We start from the raw sequence: 25,062 nt of genomic DNA, 5'->3' as shown, positions 1-25,062 counted from the left end.
CAATATTCACTAACAGTTCTCTCTCTCTCTCTCTCTCCGTGTGTGTGTGTGTGTGTGTGTGTGTGTGATGTTGTTTCTGGTCTTTTTTCATAGTGTATGACTGTTGATTATAATATGTTAATTTATATGCTTTTTTTTCTCGGGGGATGACACAACAGTACATTTCTGCCTGCCTGTTTGTCTGTCTGTATGCTGGGCCAATTTCTCCATACATATTTATATAGCCGACAGTTTCTCATGATGAAGGTGTAGCCATTAACCCTGTAGGCTCTTCCCAGAGGAGGCTGTCATTCCCCATGGAAGAACTGAATTGGCTTTGACAGTGTAGTGCCAGTGCACTGAGGCAGTTATGATTCAAGATATTTACCACAGACCGTTTACAATAACAACAAGGCATTTCAAGTGCAAACTCTGCCTCTCTAGTCTATCTATACACTATACTTATAACTTGACCTGCTGGGTGTTCATTCTGTGGAGTTTAATAACATCATCAATGGCATCACACTTGACCCCACTCTGTACAAACTGGACTGCCACGGCAGCAATCTTAAAACTCTGTGCTTTTCTTAGAAAAGGCCTCGAGGAAACAGCTTTTAGTATGACCTCAAACGAGGTCAAAGCATTTTTCCGCCTGCTAATATCACAGTTATTAGAGGTAGAGTGGTATTATGTTGATGGAAGTGAAATTTATGTTGAGTTTTTTGGTATCTGACCTATTAAAAAGGACAGAATGTGAGAATATGGAATCATAGTGATGGCTATTGGAACACGCTTTAGTCTGGCAATCACCTTGGATCAATATAAAACCTCTCACCAGTAACTAAGCCCCTGTTTTATACTTTCAAAACCGTTCTGCCAAGGTTCAGCCGATCTACAAGCTAACAACACCATGTCGCATCATGTAGTCCAGTGCTTCTCAACCCTTTCAGGCCGTGACCCCCCAAAATAATCATATTGGAACTGGGGACCCCTCAAAATAATCATATTTGAACTGGGGACCCCTCAAAATAATCATATTTGAACTGGGGACCCCTCAAAATAATCGTATTTTAACTGGGGACCCCTCAAAATAATCGTATTTGAGTTGAGACAATACATTTAGTTTGACTCTGTTCCACAGATAAATATTGTGAAAATAGCCGATCTACAAGCTCACAACGCCTCGCAAAGCGAGGCGTTGTGAGCTTGTAGATCGGCTATCTTCACAATATTTTCCTCTTTCTTATAATATTTGACAATTTGTCCAATGGTTGACCAGTTTTTATAGTACATGTATACTGTAGTTTGTTGATCACTTTTGATGTAATAATGGTCTTTTCCTCCTATTAAAAAGGTCTTAAAAGTCCTTCAATTGTCACTTCACTGTGATCTGGAGACCCCCCAAAAGTCACGTGGGGACCCCCAGGTTGAGAACCACTGGTGTAGTCGAGTAGCCAGACGATCAGAGATCTTCGCCTGCCGACACATCGGGGGGGAAATCTCATCTCATTGGATGTGCTTTGGACGCCGGAGAAAAACCAGCGCTAACAAACCTACTGTATGTTCATCTACTGCTTTGATGTCCAATCCTGATATCATTCCAATATGAAGGGACCGTAAAGTAGAGTTGTTTCCGATACCAATACCTGTATCGTATCGATTTTGACATTTTTGGGGGGGAGGAATTTTCCTTTTATAATGTCATGCTCAAAATAGCAGCGCCAGGTTGAAAGAGGTTAAATCCCTGCATGGCATAGCTCTCTCTCCCTCTCTCTCTCCCTCTCTCTCTGTGGGAGGCGAGCAAATGTCATATTTGCTCCCATCACTGAGAGCTGTCCTAGACGTCAGACATAACACCACCACGCACGCACTAGCTGAAAATATACTGAACCACCCTTTAATAGTGGCGCAATAAACAGCCAAAAGAACAGTATATTTTTTACAAGTGTGGCTCTGCAAGAGGCTCGCTGTCTATGTCTAGATCTGTGCGTGTGCGTGCCCGTCTGTCTGTCTGTCTGTTCAGAGATCATTTCCCATCTTGTATGCACGCTGTCGCTGTCAGGACACCACAGAAGTACCTCCACAAATATGCTCCTTACTTTCATTTTGTAATGGGAACTAACTATGGCGCTGGGATTGGGCTGGAAGGAACCATGCCCAAATATGGAGTCATCATACGTCACAGATACATCATAGATGTGTCATAGACCGACGTCATAGATGACTGATGTCCAGTGGTGGAAAGTAACTAAGTACATTTACTTAAGTACTGTACTTAAGTACAATTCTGAGGTATTTGTACTTTACTTGAGTATTTCCAATTTCCAATACTTTTACTTCTACTCCACTACATCTCAGAGGCAAATATTGTACTTTTACTCCACTACAATTATTTGAAAAGGTTAGTTACTAGTTACTTTTCAGATATAAATTATGACATTATAAAACATACTGTACATTAACAACTTTAGCCCTATTTTATACCTAGGCTATTTGAAAATAGCAGATCTACAAGCTCACAACGCGTCGCATCGCGACGCGTTGTGAGCTGTAGATCTGCTATTTTCAAATATTTAGTAATTTTACTTTTGGTACTTTAAGTACATTTTGATGCCAATACTTTTGTACTTTTACTCAAGTAAATGTTGAATTCTGGACTTTTACTTGTAACAGAGTATTTTTATATTGCAGTATTGGTACTTTTACTTAAGTAAAGAATTTGAGTACTTTTTCCACCACTGCTGATGTCACAGGCTGGACACATGAAGTCCAAGATCCACATAGGAGTCACACTGTTTCTATGCACTGTAGATACAGAGACGAGATCCACATATTTCACAAATTATTTTTCAACAGAAGTAATAATGTTCATAAATGAGTAGATGATGAATGCTTATTTATTTACTGTATAAAGAGCTCTCAGCTCTTTGTGTTGCCGTGTTTCTCCCTCATGATGTTCAGCTGACCCTGAACGTTTTCGATGTCACTTGACCCTGTCTCCAATGTACAAAACCAACACTGCCAAGGGAAGTTCCCAGTGGTGGAAAGTAACTAAGCTAATTTACTAAAAATTTTGAGGTACTTTTACTTTACTTACAGTATGTCCATTTTTCAATGCTTTATACTTCTACTCCATTACATCTCAGAGGCAAATGTTGTAGTTTTTACTCCACACTACAATTATTTGAAAACTTTCATTACAAATGATATAGATTAGTATTATTACAAAACCTACATTAACCAATCAAGCCCTTTTTTATACTTTGTCTATTCGAAAATACCCAATCTAGGAGCTCACAACATGTCACAATGTGATGTGATGCGTTGTGAGTTTGTAGATTAGCTGTTTTCAAAAGATCTAGACACATTTTAAAACTCTCTGGGGTAAAACAAACAAACTAAAAAACTTGTGCAATGGGACATTCTCTATAAATTATTAGTTTTCTTTTTGGTAATTTAAGTACAATTTGCCAATAACTTTTTACACCTTTACTCGAGTAAAATCTTGAATACAGGACTTTCACAACATGTTACATCAGAGTATTTCTACATTTTAGTAGCCTATTGCTACTTTTACTTAAACGGAGTCCCTCAGGGCTCTATGCTAGTGTATTCTGTTTTCGCTCTACATTAAATATCTACGCTGAAAATAGCAGATCTACAAGCTTACAACACGTCGCACGCGACGCGTTGTAAGCTTGTAGATCAGCTATTTTCTGCGAAGGTTTTCCCTCAGAATATGGATCCTGGGGTTTAAGTGGTTAAAGGACGACTTCACCCATTTTCAACCCATCTTCATATAATTGGTCCTCACTAATGCTCAATGCTTTAAGTAAAAAAAGCAAACGAGTACTTTTTCCACCACTGGCAGGCAGCTCCACTGGAAGCACAGAAGGAGGCATCCTGGAGCAGAGACAACTGGGTACTAAAAATACCAGCAGGTCCCTGTGCCTGATGCCACTGCTGTCAACCCGGCTGACATTTTCATTTATTCAGCCACCTGTGTGTCATCGCACTAATAATGTCACACACTATAATGTTGATTGGTGATTCCGTTACCCTGATTAAACTGCCTGCCTGCGCCAAATAAAACCTACTGCCTGAGGATTCTCAATTATCATGAATACGATATCATATTCTATAAACTGCATATTAGGAAAATGACTCACACAGACGCACGAATACACGCGCACACGCGCGCACACACACACACACACACACACACACACACACACACACACACACACACACACACACACACACACACACACACACACACACACACACACACACACACACACACACACACACACACACACACACACACACACACACACACACACACACACACACACACACACACACACACACACACACACACACACACACACACACACCACACACACACACGAAATGTGATCTGTCATTCTTAATCGCTATTGATCATTACCTGGAGTCACGTCCTGAACCATTCCACAGGGGAGGGGGTGCGCATAGATTTGTGGTTTCAAGATGGGACATTTTAATTCTCTAGCTGCCTCTTATAGGCTATAGTGTGCCGTCTGCAGAGGAGAGAGGATGGGCAGGAGAAACTATAATATGCCCCCCGGAAGATAATATAGCCATCTATACGACACAGGGAGTCTCAGCTTCTTTCCCTTGACCCATCTTTCCTCTCTCTTCTATAGCTCTCCTTTGCTCTGTTTTCCCATCATGATGTGTGTGGCCTGGCGCTTACCATGGCCCACAGAGGAGTCCTAACTCACTGTGATGTATGGCATATCATCTGTCAAGCAGACAGGTAATTGCATTCTTCCTCCCTTCTATCCTTCTGTGTACTAACAGGTAAAGTAAACAGAAGGAACATCAACTGCTTGCCTTGTATTTTCTATTTTTCCCACAAGAACACAGTAAAATGATTAGTGTCTATTTAACCCCCCGCAAAAATAAATTAACAACTTTACTGTGTATTTTCTAGTGAGCAACACACTAAACCTCAGCCCCATATCACTTCACTCTCCATATATCCTTTGTTGATGTATCTTGGTTCCTTTTCTCATATTTAGTTTTTTCTGTTCGTTTTTTCTCAACCACAAAATGTTAAGAATGTGATTTAGATAGCATGTTGTTTAGACAGATGCTAGGTTTATTGTTGACCCGGTATCCAAGCTTCTATGAGGCAAGTGATTATTTACCTTTTTCATTATTATTATTGACTAGGGCTTACTCTGTTTATTCCAATTTTGCATTTAGCATTTTAACATTTAAATGACCAGCCTAAGTTAAAGAATTGCTTAAATGTTTTATATCATCCTAGGTACACACGTCCACTGATTTCATTAGACAATGCTGTTTTAGAAACACGGCTTTCTAACAGCGATGATCTACATAAACACTGACAGCCTGTCAGTGTTTTACCATACATCTGAGGCTGTCAGTGACAGCCTCAGATGTATGGTAATGTACAATTTACCATTTAGGCATTTAGCAGACGCTTAATCCAGAGTGACTTACAGTAAAGTAAGGTAAACACGAGGCAATACATCAAATGCATAGAAATAGTAGGATCATAGGTAAGCCAAGAACCTATCATCAGTCTAAACAGTATAATATCAAACAATAAATAATCTGTACATTGAAACTATATACACACACTATAACAGCATGGTTCTCAAACGTTTTCATGTGAAGGACCCCCAAATCGATATGTATTTGGGCCGCGGACCCCCATCTGAAAATGTTTTGTGCTAGGGACTCGCAGGAAAGAGAAGATTTGTGTTAAAAAAAATCTAAATGATTAAAAATCGTTCAAAACCTTTTTTAGATTTTTCCACGTTTTCAAAAATTGCAGATGCACAAGCTTGTATATGTGCTATTTTTTGAATATCCAACGTATAAGTGGCTAAAATGATTGTGATGCTATTAACTAATTTTGCTGGGGACCCCCTGGGCCCTCCCCGAGGACCGAGGTTTACAAATGAACCTGGCATCTGTCTGCATGACATGCTATTTAAATGACATGTTAACCTTTGCATAAGCCTGCAAGGTCGTCAAGTGCTACGGGCTAAGGTGGAGTCTCAAGAGGTGAGTCTTCAGATGTAAAGCACAATGTGCTGTGGTGCTGTCTTTGATCCATCCATTAAGACCGGGAACGCATCTGTGTAATTTTAAGATTTCTTGGGCTATTCAAAAATAGCAGATATACAAGCTATGATGCTTGTAGATCTGCTATTTTAGAAAAATCATGAAAATGTGCGCATATCTTCACAAATGTCTTCTAAAACAGTTTTTTGAAAAAAACGTATGTTGTTATATCAGTGGTTCTCAAACTTTTTCATGTCAAGGACCCCCAAAATGATATGTATTTGGCCGCGGACCCCCATCCATAAATATGTTGTTCCAGGGACCCCCAGAAGCACAGATCGGAGATGAAAATGTTCGCTTTAAAACATGTATACGGTATATATTCAATTGATTTTTCAAAAAATAGCAGATCTGCAAGCTCATAGCGCGGCACTCGGTGCATTGACTCTGCTTTTGATATCACACCTCTCTTTCATTTTTATGGCCAGTGGGGATAAATGTAATCCCTGATTCTGGTCAGACTGAATTACATAAATGCATTTCCTTTTGGGAAACATGGACTTTCTGATATGTTTGATAATATCACAATGTAACAATTTAATACAAAAGTATGTTGTTAACCACATTACCTCTGGAGTCTAATACTTTGGGCAAATTCGTCAACATTGATCAAAATGTTTTATAATAAAATATATAGCAAAAAATCTAGCAGATCTACAAGCTCACATATTTTATTGGCTATGTTAACTATTTGTCCTATGAAGAGGTTTAAAGTGGTTAAGACAATGTCCCCCGCTCTGTTTAGTTTTTTTTGTTTTGTTTTTACAAATCAAACCCTGGGGAAGAGATAGGATTCCACCATACCCCTGATTAAGCAATTCATGTATGATTTAAGTTGCAGAGATGGAGGAAAACAGTGAGAGAGCTGAGAAAGCAGTAGAGTATAGCAGCAATCCAGGGCGTGGAAGTGATAGTGAAGAATGATTGCTGCTTATTTAGCACTCAAGAGTCTCTCAAGTTTCACTTTCTGATGCAAGCTTAAAGGAAATTTTGTTGTGAAGAAGCTGCAGAAAGTGTATTCGTATTTTAAATTGGTGCCTTATGGCCAAATAAATAAGAAAATGCAGACATAATGATAAAAACAAGATGAGTGTGGCTTGTGGATCTGGAGCTTGAGGGCATTCAGCTAAGATATATTCATCTATAAATTTGACTCCATATCTGGGCTATGTTTTCGACCAACCATCATTCACTTCCAAGCCTCCCTAGTAGATGTACAATTGCACAATGTAATTGTCGGGCAGAAACCTCCATATTTCAACTTTTTTCTTTATATTTCTTTCATAAATCGATGCCCTAGTTCATCATACAATTGCACAAAGGTAGTGAAAATAGCAGATTTGTATAAGCTATATATATAAAATATAGCCTGGATTATGGTGTTATTGTGGCCCACAATAATTTGGGTCATTGTCGCTGCAGCCACCTGGCGACAATCAGGTGACAGATGTGGATTGTATGGAATTCAGCACCAGCGCTGGTAGTTGTGTGTGTGTGTGTGTGTGTGTGTGTGTGTGCGTGTGCGTGTGCGTGTGCGTGTGCGTGTGCGTGTGTGTGTGTGTGTGTGTGTGTGTGTGTGTGTGTGTGTGTGTGTGTGTGTGTGTGTGTGTGTGTGTGTGTGTGTGTGTGTGTGTGTGTGTGGGGGGGTGTGTGTGTGTGTGTATGTGTGTGTGTGTGTGTGTGTGGGGGGGGGGGCTTTGCAGCTTGTCCATGACAGAAAGAAGTAGGTTAAGGTTAGTGAAACGGAGCAGACAGACAGAAAACGCTACTTAGGTTGGTGAGTTTGCTTTCTTAGCTTGCTGATTTTGACAGAGTATAGTTCATAAATTGTACAACTACTGTGCAAATGTGCTCTGATTGATATAATGTAATCTTTGAATTTGAAACAAGTAGCTTTATGTTGTAGTTATTTTGTCTTCCTGAGGCTAAGGCAGGGTTAAATCAATGCATTTTATTTCACGAAGGTCAGCCACATATATGCCTACATACTGTATGTAACTTTTAGTCTGCCTATACATTTACTGTGTTGCATTATTATGTGTGCATTAGCGGTTTGCGGTCAGTGCATCAGCTTGTGCGTAAAAACATTGTCCTCCACGGACAAGTATAAACGTTGGTCAAGTAATAGCCTTACTGATGTTCCCTTCCATAATAAAATAAAAGTAAAATATCAAAAAAATATACGACACATACTTCCTCTGCCTACTGGAAACGTGCACAAGACATTTGACGCAGATCGGCCCAGCGGTTTGCGAGATTAGCTACACAGACACACAGACACACAGACACACAGACTCTATAGATAGCTTTAAAGCACAGCTCAAGACCTACAGTATTTCTTCACTTTTGCTTTTAGTTGATTTTTAAATCTCTGTGTTGTTATTCATGTCCTCACTGTTTTGCCTGATTCACTTCACTGCCTTTTTGCTATCATTTTAATGTTGTTTTATGCCTTTGCTTTTCTTTTTTTTTGCTTTATTGTTAAATTATTTTTACTTTTTCTGTAAAACTCTTGTGCTTTATTCTTGCTCTGTAAAGTTCTTTGAGCTGCATTTCATGTCATGAAAGGTGCTATACAAATAAAGCTTATTATTATTATTCGTAGACAACTGGCCTCCTACGGAGCCACGCCATAATAATAATATAAAATAATAATGGATTACATTTATATACAGCACTTATCTTGATCCCCAAAGTGCTTCACAGTGAATGGGGGAACTGACCTCATCCACCACCAATATGACCTGAGTCATGCACGGCAAGGCAGCCATTTTGCACCAAACTGTTCACCACACATCAGTTTGAGGTGGAGAGAGAGGGAGGGAGGGAGGGAGGGAGGAGGGGAGGGGTTGGAATCATCAAGCCAATTACACTGAGAGATGATTAGTTGGCCAGATGGAGGTAGCCAGGTTGGAACTGTTTGGCAAGACAGCAGGGGACACCAGGGATCCCCTATATACAGTACTACACCTGCTCTGCTGTCCATGCATCTATATCTCTATTAACTACCGTATGTCTCCTTCCCCGTCTTCTTCATCTCAGCTCAGTTGACTGTCACAATTTTTACATAATCGCCTGATCGCAACTATTTGAGCTTGTCGCAGTTATTTTTGCATTAATCATTAGAATCGTTTTTCATTCATCTGTATAAAAACAGCCGGATAAAATGAACATTTGTTCATTATAATTCCATCATTATGTCCATGTCGTTGTTATGAACATTAGGGGAAAGTACATATAGCCTGGGCATTGTATTTAAGTTATTTGTCATATCTGCCCTGCATGTGCAATTTATGTTTACAAAGCATAAAAGTCAAGCAGAAACGCATTTTAATTTAAGTGCTCCAATGTTCAATGCCTAAAACACAATTAAATCACTAATTGCAATTATTTGTATGACAATTAATCAACTAAAATGCCATGATCGTGGCAGTCCTAGTTGCCTTCAGTCTCGCTCTCTCTTCTACCTCATCCTCCATGGCCTCTTTCTCTCTCTCTCTCTCTAGCTTTCCCTTTGAATCGTCCTTCTCTTCCGTGTCTCTCTCTCTCGCTCTCTCTATCTCTCTCTCTCTCTCTCTCCACACCCTTTCTTCTTTCCCCGTCCTTTGTGTTCTCCTCCTACCGCTCTTTTCAGGGACAGAGACGGAACCGTCGGGGGAATTCTAAGATCTGCTAATTACCTACATCTCTGTGCTGCATCTATGCTGCGTCGCAGGGCAACAACCACCACCACGCACAGGAGGAGGAGAACAGGAGGAGGAAGGAGCGGAGGAGGAGGAGGAGGAGGAGGAGGAGAGAGTACAAACAGGGTGGGGTGACAGCCAGGCATGATGTGGATTTGGTCTAATGAACCTGATTTCACATGCAGGTTTGCTGTGGTATGTAAAATGCTGTCGCTGTCAGGCAGAAACCTTGTATAATGTTTTTTAATTCTTTTTTTTCTCATAAATGAATGCCCTATTTTATACTTAGCAACTAGTGTCAAACAAAAGTAGCAAAAACAACGTTGAAGATTGGCTATTCTGGCAACAAAAAAAAATCACCTATAATGACATGCCCAAAATAGGAACGCCACGTTGAAAATGGTTATGTCTGTCTGTGGGATTTATAGATATAAATGAAAAGTATGAGCAAAATAATATCTACATTGGAACACAGGTTATTTTTTTCCATTAACGGAAAAGTAACGGTTTTGGCCATACAAGGTTTTGGCCCCACGGCTACAATATGCAAACAGAGGAATCATACTAGATCATGTTTCATGTGAGAAAAGGCAATGGACCATGAATCTAAAATCTATAAGGACAGATTCTCCTTCTTTGGTCTTTCAAAGACAATGCTTCATCGACTGTGCTTTAGAAATTGTTTACTGCATCCAGCAGCAGTAATAACTCAAAGACAGTGTACAGTAGGTAGATCTTCCTGCACCTGATACAAGAATGTGTGAGAGTAATGCTAATATATATACACACACATTTAAAAATATATAAAACACACACACACACACACACACACACACACACACACACACACACACACACACACACACACACACACACACACACACACACACACACACACACACACACACACACACACACACACACACACACACACACACACACACACACACACACACACACACAGTAAGCTCTGGAGGTCAGACAATGCAAACTGGACAATGTCACTCTCCTTATCTGGCCTAAATGTCATATAATGGATTTTTTTTCAATTTGCATCAATTCCCTCTTTCATCTCTGTAAATTCTGAAAGGAAGCAAGGCAACAAGATGGGGTAATAATAACAAAGTGGCTTTCCTGTGGCCAGTCTGTGAGGTCAGTGATCTTTCTATGACATCATCTGTGACGTATGACAAGTTTTCAGCCCGATCTGAGCCGCATTGACTTCCAATATAAAATATTTAAAAAATAATATAAAACATATGTTGGGGGGAAAAAGTGGCACTGGGAGCTGATCGGTCCAGAGGTTTGGGGGACACTCACACAGACAGACAGACAGACAGACATACAGACAGACAGACCTATATCTAGACGGCTCACCTCCTGCAGAGCACTTATTTTGAGATAGAAATGACCAGAAAAAATCCAAAAGATGAACTCCAGCTGTTGCCATCGGGCAGGAGACTGACTAGCCAAGACGAAAGGGTACAAGAAAGAATTCATGCCCTCTGCTGAGGCTATTTTAACTGAGTACCACGCACGCACGCACACACACACACACACACACACACACACACACACACACACACAGCTGCTGTTGCTGCTATTGGAAAGTGTTTTATGTACTACTCATATATTTTAGCTGCGTTTTTATCTACAGCAAAGCCGACAGGCAGGGAGTTGGAGATGATGTTTTCACCCCATCCATCTATCCTTCTGTTTACTGTCTGTTTTACACTGTGTTGCCAGTCAATTTTATGCAAATTTAATGGACAATAAAGTTGCCTTATTTATCTCATCTTATCCAGTGGTGGAAAAAGTAAAAAAAAAATGTTTACTTAAGTAAAAGTATCAATACTGCAATGTAGAAGTACTCTGTTAGAAGTAAAAGTCCAGAATTAAAAATGTACTTGAGTGAAAGCACAAAAGCATTGGTATCAAAATGTACTTAAAGTACCAAAAGTAAAAGTACTCATTATGCAGAATGTCCCATTTCACAAGTTTGCAAATGGATAAAATGGATGCCTCTGAGATGTAGTGGAGTAGAAGTAAAAGTACAGAAAATGGGAAATACTCCAGTTAAGTAAAAGTACCTCAAAATTGTTCTTAAGTAGAGTACTTGAGTAAATGTACTTAGTTACTTTACACCACTGATGTTACTTTACCCCCACGGATCTTATCTCATCTACAGTACAAACGGTGGCTATGAGACATGGCGTTTCTATTGACGGCCTGAGTCATCAGCATTGAATGAAGAAGCCCTGCTGTCTATAACCAATATGGAACCCGGCCAGGCAGGAGACCTGTGTGAGATCAAGGTCATACTTCCCCCCCTGACTCACCACATGTCCTGCTGTAGATCCATTCCGTCCCCCTATATAGGGTCCATTCTTTACCTTGCTAAAAATCACTGCCCATAGGGGCAGGGTTGCCAGGTCTGCTTATAATAATTTCCCTGCAAGATTTTATTTGAAAATAGCCGATCTACAAGCTCACAACGCGTCGCATCGCGACGCGTTGTGAGCTTGTAGATCTGCTATTTTCAAATAGCTGATGTATATGTTAAAGTGCTCATGTGGCCCATAGTCACTTCTTTTGGGCTGGTTTTCCTAGACCTGGTTGCTTGTTTCTCTCACAGAATCTGGCAACACTGCATAGGGGCATTAGAAGCTGATAGCCAACAACAGGGCACATCCGGAGATAAGGTAATAAAGCACCACGCAGTGCTTAGTGTAGGTCTGTAGGGAGTTCTGGTGGTATATACAGCTGACTATGATCTGGCATTGTATGCTATTATACTGTATGAGGTAAGATTTATTTTTTTAAGGCTTTATTTATGAGGTATTAAAAATGGACAACGCTGCAGCTGTTAATTTGTTCACGGAAGGCAGAAGCACTTTCTTTACACACGGTAAATATAAGTGCTTATATTAAGAGCCGGAGAGAACGAGGCAAACAGGTGCTCACCGGAGACGTAATAGTCAAAAACTCCTGGATCAGACGGGATAAAACATCAGATAAAAAAATGGGACCAGGGCCCTGATGAAGACCGTTTTTGGTTGAAATATGTTGGTTTAAATAAAGGCTGTTTTAACCTCGAGTGCCCGGATCTTCCATTTTTTAACGTATAAGAGCCTATCAATGAAATCCTTGGTGTTCATTTATCCATTTGTAACTCTGAGAGGGTACAATTTGGTTGTATTTATACCCTCTCAGAGTTAAATGAACGCTCAGGATTAAAGGGAGTAGTTCACCCAAAAAAAAGCTTATTTTCTATCAATTACACACCCCATGAAGCCTTGAAGTCATGGAGATTGTTTAGTTTTTGTCGCATTCCTAAGCCAATAATTTGATGACCTGCGGAGTCTCCGGTAGGAGACACAATGGAGACTCTTTGAGACTCCGCTGCTCATCTAATTATTGGCTTAGGAATGCGACAAAAACCAAAAAAATCTCCATGAATTCAAGGCTTCATGGGGTGTGTAATTGATAGAAAATGTGTTATTTTTTTGGTGAACTGCTCCTTTAACAGTGTATAGACTTGGTTTCTCTTCCGGTTTTTGTCTGTCTTTAGGGCCGCCACGATCACGAAAATAGTTGAATTGTGAAAGGCCAGTGTGTCTTACCTTTGACATCAGCAGAGAAACGAGCCGAGTGTCGGGACACAAAGAGCTTGAGTTCCTGGTCCAGGTTACAGTCAATGAGGTTGGTATCCCATGAACGGATTCCTGGATGGTATGAGAAAAGAAGAGGAGAGACAAATCAATAAAAGAGAAAGAACAACAAGGAGGGGTAGCCTGACATGGCCAGACTAATATCACTGCCTAGATATTAGTCTGGAATCTCTGTGTGGAGCCTGCATTTCCAAGGGGCGGATTAAAAAAATGTCTCCGTTGATAAACCTGCCCCATATTTGCATACTGGTTCCTGATTGGTGCCCCACAACTTCGGGGGCAGCGAAATCCAATCACAACCGAGCGGGGACAGACTAATCTGCCGAGTGTAGTGTAGTTTTTGCACTGGCAGATTCGTCTGGTTTCCACGCTAAAGGAGGGGGAATGGCAACATGAACAAGTTCATTTTGTCTTTTCATCCATATAATTGCTGTCTGGGAAATAATCGATATTCTTCCGACTAAATTCATATCAAAACCGTTTGGAACAGGTCTAAACGTTCATACATTAATCATACATTTTTCATTATAAATCCCACACACCTGCTTGAGCCTGGTCAATAGACTCCTTGCCATTCAATAAGGCCCTGACCGAACAAGTACGTGTTCTATTTTGACATGAGAGGAAATCGATACTCAGAAATATGTCTTTTAGTCGTTTCTGATTCGTCCTGCATGGGCCAGGCCCACCACCAGCCTTTCTGAGATGAGTGATGCTTATCACCCTGCTATTTATTCCACAAAAGAAATCATGCCCAGAACAGCTTTCTGTTAAGTATGTTGCGGGGATTAAATGTGAAAGGAGAAAGAAAACCTGCAATTGTGCGGGAAACCTCAATGTTTTTTTCCCCCCTGCAGGTGAATTTGCATTGAGTGAAAGTTCTTACTTTGTGCGCTGTATGCACATTTCATTTTAGACATAGCAGCAACCACTGTATATGCACACGACGGGCGTCCATATTGTTTCCCCCAGCCCTGGTTTCTAAATAGTGTTTTTGGCCAGACTCTAAGCTACTCTAAAAGCGCGATGAAACCATGGGCTGATTTCGTAGGTTATTTTCCTGTTCAGGTTAAAAACTATACAGCAGCGTAAAAACAAAGTAGGCTAAAGGCTGACCTGATGTAAGCAACGCAGCTGCAGCTAATGAAGTTCATAAATGGAATGTTTAAGATGTAGGTGTTGTGATGAATCTGCAATCATTGACCAGTGACACACCCATGGCTTTGGGGCCTGGGCACAGCTAAATCTATCACACTATTATGCATGTTATTGGCTGCAACTGCATTGTTCACTAGCCTAGCCTACATCAAACCATTCCTGTAACATAACTTGTCTTGTCTTTTTAATATTGTATTATTATTTTACATTGCATGTTTTATTTTTTGTATATATCTGACTGTGTTGACTCTCTGTATAGCTCAGGGAGCTTTGTTGTTATACATTGTGGACAGGTATTTTGTATGGGGTATGGACACTTAGTTGATATGTATAATTTTTTTTCTTTTCGTGATGGCCAAATAGGAACAATAATGGCTGATCTATGCATCTGTTGACTCTGACATAGACGGTTAATTCCAATTACAAATTGGGGCGTTGTCCCCGGGTGTCTTCATTCAGTGATTTGTGAACTCTGCCCTCTGTTGTCTCTTTATATACCTGTCTTCTCACTCAGCTCAGGATACCTGACGAAGGCCACATAGGCCGAAACGTTAACGTTGTTATTTATTGACCGCTCTGTTATTAAATTATGTTGGGAGCATGTGTGCGGACCTTCTCCTTTTGTTCACTAGCCTAGCTGCTATTATTTTTAACCCAAACTGGAAAACAAACCACAAAATCTGCCCACGGGTCCATTTGGTTCCATTTGTACACTCTCAGAACTAAATTAACCCAATCTAGGATTTGACATCGTAGATTGGGATTCCATAGATAAAACTCATGTCAAATGGGGGGGTCCGTGGCCTAACGCATATCAAACTGGGGGTCCTTGAAATTAAAAGGGTTGAGAATCACTGTAGAGATCACAAATTGGGATTTTGAATTGAGATTTAATATTAACCTTAAATAGTATTTCAGAAAACACAAGTCAATCTTTACCATGTGATCCTGTTTTCTGATACTGAGGCATGCATGGTACAGTAGTTATAGGCCTATTAAAAAATAGTCCAAGCCTAAAACAAAGGGCGTGGCAAGTAGAAGTGCCCATCACACAACAATCCAGAAAATTTGCTATGCATTTCATGTAGGCTACAGTTATTTCACTGTATGCTCTGGTTCCAAATAGTGGTGAAAGGTTTGGAAGACATGCAATGAAGAAAATGGGGCTCTACAAGACTATGACTTGTTGCTTATAGATGATGATTAGGCTATAGTTTATGATTATTTACAGCATATTCAGGGTTAGGGGGCAACAATGGCAGGCATCACACATAAATACATCATATGTGACGATATGGTAATATCGATTCTTAACAAATAAATCATGGAAAGTCCTACACAATAACCTGAATACGATATGACTGAAAGCGATCTGTAAATGCAAAGGGTTAAAATTCCTTTCAAATTCCCTTCTTTTCATCAAAATCTGCAACATGTTACTTCAGTGGCCTACTTCTAATTAAAAAAGAAACCATCCACTCAAGCAAAAAAATCAAATATAACACTTACTTGGGCATCAACAAGTTTGCATGATATTTTTATTTTTTTAGATTATTAGTGAATATAGGGCAGGGAAGTAAACGAACTGTTCCTCCATAAAAGAAAGGCTATTTTATGGGCTACCAAATATTCCTTCTATTGTGTAGTTTAGGCCTACAGCAGCCTAGCCTTCGAGGTTTACAGAGATGTCACCCACTACGTCACAATTTTCCAGTCAAACAAAATAGCCTTAAGCTGGCATGCACAATCCTTATGTCTTGTGTCAAACAACCTGTAGTTTATTATAGGCTACACTTGTTGGGCACAGACACCAGTGTTGCCAGATTTTGTGAGAGAAATAAGCAACCAGGTCTATGAAAACAGGCCCAAGAGAAGCGACTAGGCCACATGTGCAGCACGTCGGCTATTTGACAATAGCATATCTACAAGCTCACAAAGCGTCGCAACTACACTTTAGAAACAAGGCCAAAAAAACGCAACCACCAATATTTACAAGCAACTTTACAGAAAAGGAAGCCCAACGTCGCTTATAATAAGCGGACATGGCAACACTGACAGACACACTGCTCTCTGGCTCTACGTGAATAGCGTTCCTTACGTACTTTCCGTAGGGACCGCAGTGCGGACCGAGCCACGCCCACTAGCCGGCATCGGATGAGAGACAGCTAGACAGCTGGATGCAGGATGATGATGGTGATGGACACATAATGATGATGATGCGCCCTGAAAATAGCAGATCTACAAGCTCACAACGCATCGCATGTGAGCTTGTAGATCAGCAATTTTCCAGTTAAATATATAATAAATTAAACATAATGGGCTGGGTATTAGGCTATATTCTGAAACCATAGGGTACTAATAGAGGTATCATCATTTGAAACACAAATAGCTTTAATTGTATTAAATTATATTATTGATATTATCATTATTATATTATTATGTTATACTATTTTCACTGAAATATATAAATTAATTTAAGCATAATGGGCTGGGTATTATACCCTATTCTAAAACCATATACTATACAATAGAGGTAACATCATTTGAAACACACATATTGGGGAATAGGCTACATTCTTCAGACGAATTCAGGACAAAACGCACTTTTGCTATAATTATTGTGAAACAGAAAACGTAAAAGGATTCTTTCTTTCCCCCTGAAACAATAGCCCCCCTACCAGCCCCCTAGACCCGACCCTTCCCAGTTCCCACCCTCCACTACTACTGGCAGGTGTTTTACAGGGAAAAGCCCAATTATTCATCTTGGAACGCGGCCAAAGAAAGGCAGAGCTCCGGCCTGTAAGTGTATTGACGCATAGATAAAAATAAATGCTGAATCATTCTTGTCAGCTTTTATCATAGAGGACTTATCCACGTGTCTGGGAATGAATGGATGACAACATTGGCCTAAAGGCTATTATTCCAATATATGAACAAACAAACAAAAACAAAAACAAATGGTGACTGTTTGGTGATCATTTAGGTGCTCATAGAAACGGGGGAATTATAAGGTCTCTGGTGCAGCTGCATCTATTCTAGAGGCTATAGAGCTGCCTCTTTAAAGACAAACCAGAATTGATGACATAGGCCTAATAATAAAGGGAGGGGCTGATCTCAGATCAATAATAGCTCCTGTGTGGCAACAAAGTATCCAATATCTCCAAAACGTGTCCATTAAGAGATCTTATCCATTAACGGGCGCTGCACGTTTAAATGGGCACAGCTTGACAGAAAACGAGTGATGATCAATTAACTGAATGTTAAAAAACGTTGGAGCTAGGCAGTTTGTGAGCTTGTAGATCTGCTATTGTCTGTACGACAGAGCAGGCTACAGAATACAACATTAAAGGAGTAGTTCACCCAAAAAATTACTTATTTTCTATCAATTGCACACCCCAGTAAGCCTTGAATTCATGGAGATTTTTTGGGGTTTTGTCGCATTCCTGAGCCAATAACTTGATGACCGGGTCATCGGTCATTAGGGGACTCAGTGACCCGCCGGTCATTAAATTATTAGCTTAAAAATGCGACAAAAACAAAGAAATCTCTATTGATTCAAGTCTTCATAGGGTGTGTTTTGATAGAATAAGTCATGTTTTTTGGGGGTGAACTACTCCTTTAACTTCAACGCAGCTTCACCATATAAAACGCTACATTGTAGACAGAGTTGTTTGCGCCTGGTGTCTGATGTTGTCGCCACCTGTCTGAACCGTTACAATGTAACCGTTACTCCATCCATTCCATTCCAGCCTGAGCCTCTTCTTCTCTCTCAGCCAGCCTACCTTTCTCAATGTCCGCAATGGCACACTTTAGGTGCTCCTCCGCCACGATCTCCCCGATCACCACCAGCAGGTAGAATTTACTGTCGACAAAGTGCTGCGAGAGGCTGGAGGACGTCGGGGACGCCATGGCGTTGCTGTTGGTGCCCGATGTTAACGTTTCCATCATCATCAGATCTGCTGCTGCGGAGGATTCTACGAGAGTCGCCATCCTCTATGTCTGTGTTCCAACCACCACGCACGGCCCCACACACACGCGCGCGCTCACACACACACGCGCACTCTCACACACTCCCTGGGTTAGTCAGTGTTTCGGGGAGGTGTTGGATCTCCTCCAGACATGGGCTACAGTACTGATAGGAGTGGCTCAGTGGCCCCAGCCCTTTTATACCCGCAGACTGTGTGTCATAGACTCATATTCAGTAACCGGGGAGAAGGAGAAGGAGAAGAAGAAGAAGAAGAAGAAGAGGGTGGAATTCGCACACTCACAGCTGATGTCATCCCTGAGCGAACTCAAAGCTATACTGGAACAAAAAAGAAAGAAAGAAATAATAATAATATTTTTTTTTATTTCAGAGCAACTTTCAGAGCAACAGATTTGTTTTTAATTATCTTATAATTTTTTTTAATTGCTCTGTTTTTATATATTTTTTTACACAATAATCATTGTGAAAAAAATATGTACAAACAGAGCAACTGAATTAATAGTCAGGGGATAAGGAGCTAGGCTACTGTATGCTACTGTAGCCCAGTGGTTCAACCTTTTCAGGCTGTGACCCCCCCAAAATAATCATATTTGAACTGGGGACCCCCCCCCCCCATCCTGATAAGCACTTGGAATTGTAGGAGTTGAGGCATTCAATTTAGTTTGACTTATGGTTCCACATACGTATTGTGTATAAAATAGCCGATCTACAAGCTCAAGCCAGTAGAGGGGACCACCCTCCCCCAAAATCATGTGGGGACCCGAGCCACAGCTTGAGAACCACTGCTGCAGCCTATACCCCCCCCCCCCCATTTTAACTATGTACAATAGCTATTAGCTTATATTCCTCCTGTGGAATCTTTATTACCCTTTTTCTTCTTCTATGCTTTGAGGAATAGACAGCAAGACTTTGCTGTCATTCTTATTTTTGTTTTTGTGTCCCACTGTCCCTTCTATGTTTTTTATTCCTTGATTCACTGTGTATATATATTTTCATGTATGCTTTGCTTGTTTTTTGTTCTGTGAAGCACTTTGTGAACTTGTTTTTGACAAGTATATAAATAAGGTTTATTATGATTTATCACAGTTTATCACAGGGCATGAATACACTAAAATATTGTTTGTTTTATAAAGGGACTGTTATTAAAAGCAACAATAGGAAACAGCTGCACTTGTTTGTGCGGGAGTCCCATTTCATATAATCAAATCAGGAAAGTCAGGAAACAGGGAAATTTACCCCTCACTTGATAGTGACCATATTTCAATCTTTGCTCTAATTGCCTTATACTGTTCTCGATCTGATCTATTAACCACTTGAACCAGAGTCCCTATCTTGGGGTAAACACTTGGCAAAAATAGTAGATCTACAAGCTCACCTCAGGCTGCAAGCTCACCTATTTAATTAAAAGGTAGGGTAGTGATATTTTTTGGTCAAAACAAAAAGGGGTTTCCAAGCACTATATTCTGATAGTATTCATTGCTATAGAGTGTATGTTCAGTAACAGGGGCCCCCATCTCTCCAGCTGTTGAGTAAACAGAAAATAAATATTCAGGTGGGTTGCACATTTTCAACCAATGAGGAAAGAGTACACATTTATCAGCTTCAATTTTATAGAGTTCCAGTTAAACATTTTGTCTGCTCATTTCTTTGTGTCATCACTCCCAATTTCACTTGTTTATCCTGTAGACCATGATGGGTCTTCAACAGGGGGTCTGGGACCCCTAGGGGGTCCTCAGAGTTACTACATGAGGGGGGGGGGGTGCCGAATCTTTGTGCATTTGAATTAATCACTTGAACCCTAGCCTGAGGAGACCTTCGGCCGAAGATAGCCGATCTACACGCTGTAGATAGGCTTGGCAAAGAGGTTTAGTGTAGCAGGGGGAAAAAGAGCAGACCAGAGTGAAAGGTAAAATTTACTAAGTATTGACGGTTTAAATGGTTAAATGTCTGAGATAAACATGAATCCAACATATTAATAGATAAGATCACGTGTAAACAAACATGTCTATGAAGTCTGTTTATTAAAAAGCTGGAGATAGAACAAATGAAGATATACATACAGAAAGCACATGTGAAAGCAGATGTGCAAATGATATTTTGAACGCTAGCATCATTATTCTTCACATTAGCATCAGATGTAGGTCAACGAAGTATATAGGGTTTAAGTGTTATTCTCTCATCATTAAAGAAACCAAAATGTTTCGAAACATGTATCAGAACAGAACACAGTCGAGTGTTAAAGACAGGAGGAATGACAAATGAAAGGAAAAAACATGACAGGAAGAGGATGGTGCGTGCGTGCGTGCGTGCGTGCGTGCGTGCGTGCGTGCGTGCGTGCGTGCGTGCGTGCGTGCGTGCGTGCGTGCACACATGCGTGCGTGCAGTGTGTGCATGTAATGTGAAGTCCAGAACACACACACACCCACACACACACACACACACACACACACACACACACACACACACACACACACACACACCCACACACAATTTACAAAGGGGTTTCCCTCTGACAAGCCTCACTAATGTGATTCCGTCTCATGGACAGGGTCACACAAGGTGCATTATTGACTTAAAAACCTCATTCCTGAGGGACCAGCCAGCCAGGGGCCCCACCCGGCTGCACCTTACTGATGAATATTTCAGGGGTTCTCAAAGAGGGGGTTCCAGGGGCACTTGAGGGGGTTGTATAGGGGGTCCCATGCAGCAATAGTATAATATAGCATGAAAATCTGTTTAACCGCTTTAACTCTATATTATATTTGGAACTATTGAAGCAAAGTCAGCTTCCCGATGATCTGCAGGAAAAGGATCGTTGAAGCTGTCTTTATGTCAGTGTTGGATTACGGTGATGTAATTTATAGAAATGCTGCCCCTACTACTCTTTTACCCCTAGACACAGTTTATCACTCAGCACTTAGATTCATTACTGGTGAAAGCTACAGCACCCATCATTGTATCCTCTACGACAGGGTAGGTTGGTCCTCCCTCTCTGAGACGAGAAATACGCACTGGTACCAGTTTATTTTTAAGGCTATTGATGGGAAGTTACCACCATACCTCACATTGCTATTAGAGTGGAGGGGAAAAAGCACTTACCAGACCCGCTCAAGCGACTGGCTTACACTTGAGGTTCCACCTGTTCAGTCTGAACTGGGGAAATCTGCTTTCTGCTTTGATGCTCCTATTAGGCTGTTTCATGGAACGCTCTACAACTCACGCTACAAATGAATGCCCGAATATCCTATGAACAATTTAATCACCTGCTCTTAAATCTCCCTATACCTCACCATGTAATTGTTTTAAATGTTCTGTTCTGTTATGGTTTTATTTTGTGTTGTTTTTGTGTTTTATATATCTGTATGTGCCTTAATTGTTGATTTTTGTGTATGTAATCTCGACAGCATTGCAAATGAGGGTAAACCTCAATGCTCTTTTCGAGAATAAATAAAGGTTTCAATCAATCAAAACATAATTTTGAATAATCTTGCATATTCTGAACAACACAAATCTTGTATTGGGGTCCCTGGCACAAAATATTTTCAGATGGGGGGGACCGCGGCCGAATACATGATCAATTTGGGAGGTAGAACCACTGGTTTAGACAAGAGATGTGCTGGGCAGGGCTTGGGTGGGTCATGTGTTGTTGTGAAGGCCTCTAGAGGCCTTCCTTGGATGATACAGCATAATCAAACATTCATCACTCACAGCTGGGGAAGAAAGGAGGGACGCATTAAATATACAAAAGGCTGCAGCCATCACTCTGCAGAAACTGACGTGATTTTGATGTCGGTGCTTAAATGTACGTCTGAGCTCTATGAATATAATGGTACAGTACAAGGGTCCATTGTGTGTGTGTGTGTGTGTGTGTGTGTGTGTGTGTGTGTGTGTGTGTGTGTGTGTGTGTGTGTGTGTGTGTGTGTGTGTGTGTGTGTGTGTGTGTGTGTGTGTGTGTGTGTGTGTGTGTGTGTGCGCGTGCGAATCACAGCAAATTTTCATATTTATAAGGAGGCCCACTGTTAATAGACTTTAACCCTGGAGGGTATGAGGGTAATGTCCATGCCCCTGAATTAAATACATGCAACTCCTTTTGGGAAATGTAGACTTGTTTGATATGTTGGATATTTATGCTTGGTAATACACAGTTTAACAATTTACTTAAAAAATAATAAAGTATTTTAACCTAAGCCTAGAGTCCCTATTTTGGGTACATTTTCAGAATCTGCCCACACTTTACATTCAAAAGTAGCAAAAATTGCAGATCTTCAAGCTCACAACGCATTGTGATGCAATGCGTTTTGCTCTTGTAGATAGGCTATTTTCACTATTTGTCATACAAAGAAGTGTACGTGTAGCATAATGCCCTCTTTTTCTTTTTCCCCCCCTACAAATTGAACCCTGCCTTAACCAAAAAGGAAGACAGATGTTTTGGGGAAGTGGTTGTGTCATCCCACCTTCCATCTCACTTACAGTAGGCCTACATAAATTGAATAGCAGAACAGTGTTTTTTTTGATTGATTGAATATTTTATTAGACAGAAATGCAAACAGCGCGAGTACAGTAATACACTTAGTCTAAAAGGATCACACAAAAAAGTCCAGCGGACTTGTTTCCTTTGAGGTCCTATATTCAATTCATCAACATAGCATAAAAAATAACACCAAAATACAATATCATCACAAATATAAACTATATGTACAGAGTAGAAAATGGGGGGAAATAGGGGTAGGGGGGGACACCTTTCTAAGGAGAAGCGGTAATTACCTCCTCCTTTGGCCTCCTGAAAGGTGGATTTTCAGGCCTGTTTTAAAGGATGCCAGTGATCCACATTTTTTAAGGAATGGGGTCGGGGCATTCCACACTTGGGTGGCAGTGCTGTAGAAGGAGAATTTACCCATGTTTGTTTTATATGTGGTTGTTACCAGATCGTTGTTGTCGTTCCCTCTAGTATTGTGGCTGTGGGTGTCGCTCACTATTAAAAAAAAAGTGAGATATGCCGGTATTGAGGACATTGAGGGCAAAGTCGCATTTACCATCTTGAAAGCTAATCCCATTTGTAATTGCTGAACCCTGTCTTCTACCCCGAGCCATCCTAGGCTAGCAAAATGTGTTGGAAAAAGGTGGGTCAAGGACCCCAGGCCAAGAAGTCGAATCAATTTGTTTTGGGAGGTTTGGGAGGTCTTAGTGACATTGAGATGTTGGAAAACCAGGAGGTGCAAGCATAGTCAAAGTGGCATTGAATGAGGGCTCCAGCAAGAGTCCTGAGAGCACTTTTGTTGACAAAAGAGGAAATTCTGCGCAAAGATCTTGTTCTTTGATTAACTTTTTTGATCACCTTTGATGCCATGCTATCACCTGTCAGTTTGTTGTCAAGGATACAGCACAAATATGTAACCTCTTCTTTGCTATGTCATCAACTTTGACCTTGAAATCATTTGCATAAACCTTACTGAGGGAATTTTTGGACCCAAAAAGAATGGTTTCTGTTTTACCAAGGTGTTATGTATGCAAAATTTGTTATCGGAAAGCCAAATACGGATTTTGTTGAGTTCAGAGCTGAGAGCTTCCTCAACCTGCATTTTGTCCTCGCCCGAGACCAGGAGTGCTGAGTCGTCAAGCAGCGAACAAGAACAATTTGCATTTACAGGCAGCATTCATGTCGTTAATGTACAGAAGGAACAGTAACGGCCCTAGTATGCTTACTTGGGGAACCGCGCAGTTCACTGGGAGGGAAGAGGACATGGTTCCCAATGATGTCAACCACTTGTTCTCTTCCCACAAGGTAGGATTTCATCCAGTTTAATGATGTGCTATCAAAACCGATCGCCTTCAGTTTATTCAGAATTGAGTCAGATTCATTCTAACCCTTGCACTACTTCATTCACAAGAGCCTCATCACAATAGAGATAAAGCCTGTATCTCAACCTATACAAAGAGATGAGACAAATGTATTGGGATGGACAGTGACAACTTTAATCAAAAAACAAAATAAAATGTATTTATTGGGGATTTTCCATAGCGTAACTAGAACATAATTTGTTGTTCATGTTCTGAGTGAGATGGCACAGGTTTTAAGTCCTTGAAGGTGTACATATTAATTACTTAAAATAATCAAAGTGGAAATGCAATAACAGACACTGTTGTCCAGACCAATTTATAAAGTTCACGGTTGGAGAGTACCCAGTCAACCAACAACACAGCTTATGTGTTTTTAGTACGTGCTACCAAAACAAAGTACTGTAAATGCTACACAGTAAACCCATAGGTAACGTCTATCTAAATAACATATCTAAATAGTTTAGTGCAGATGCAAATGGAGTGCTATGGGGATGAGGTGGAGGTTAAATGCCTAGATAGGTGAGTTGGAAGGACATTTGATATGAGAAGGTTCATGTTGATGATTTGTTCGGAGACAGCCAGCTGCCCTGACTCAACATGGGGT

General features: G+C 40.6%; 1 protein-coding gene across 1 annotated transcript in view; it reads right to left on the bottom strand.

The window, feature by feature from the left end:
• The window catches only part of map1b (microtubule-associated protein 1B), a 35,572-nt gene extending 16,937 nt beyond the window's left edge, over positions 1-18,635 (bottom strand). The window contains exons 1-2 of the mRNA XM_080420016.1: positions 18,418-18,635; positions 13,430-13,531 (exon numbers count right to left, since the gene is read on the bottom strand). Of these exons, the coding sequence (XP_080276142.1) occupies positions 13,430-13,531; positions 18,418-18,625 (310 nt within the window). The 5' untranslated portion in view covers positions 18,626-18,635. The remainder of the gene's footprint in view (positions 1-13,429; positions 13,532-18,417) is intronic.
• Positions 18,636-25,062: the final 6,427 nt, after the last annotated feature.

This window comes from Gymnoscopelus braueri (assembly GCF_963280865.1).
Source record: "Gymnoscopelus braueri genome assembly, chromosome: 22".
NCBI lineage: Eukaryota > Metazoa > Chordata > Actinopteri > Myctophiformes > Myctophidae > Gymnoscopelus > Gymnoscopelus braueri.
The sequence above is the reverse complement of the archived record's forward strand: the minus strand, read 5'-3'. Positions and strand labels throughout refer to the sequence as shown.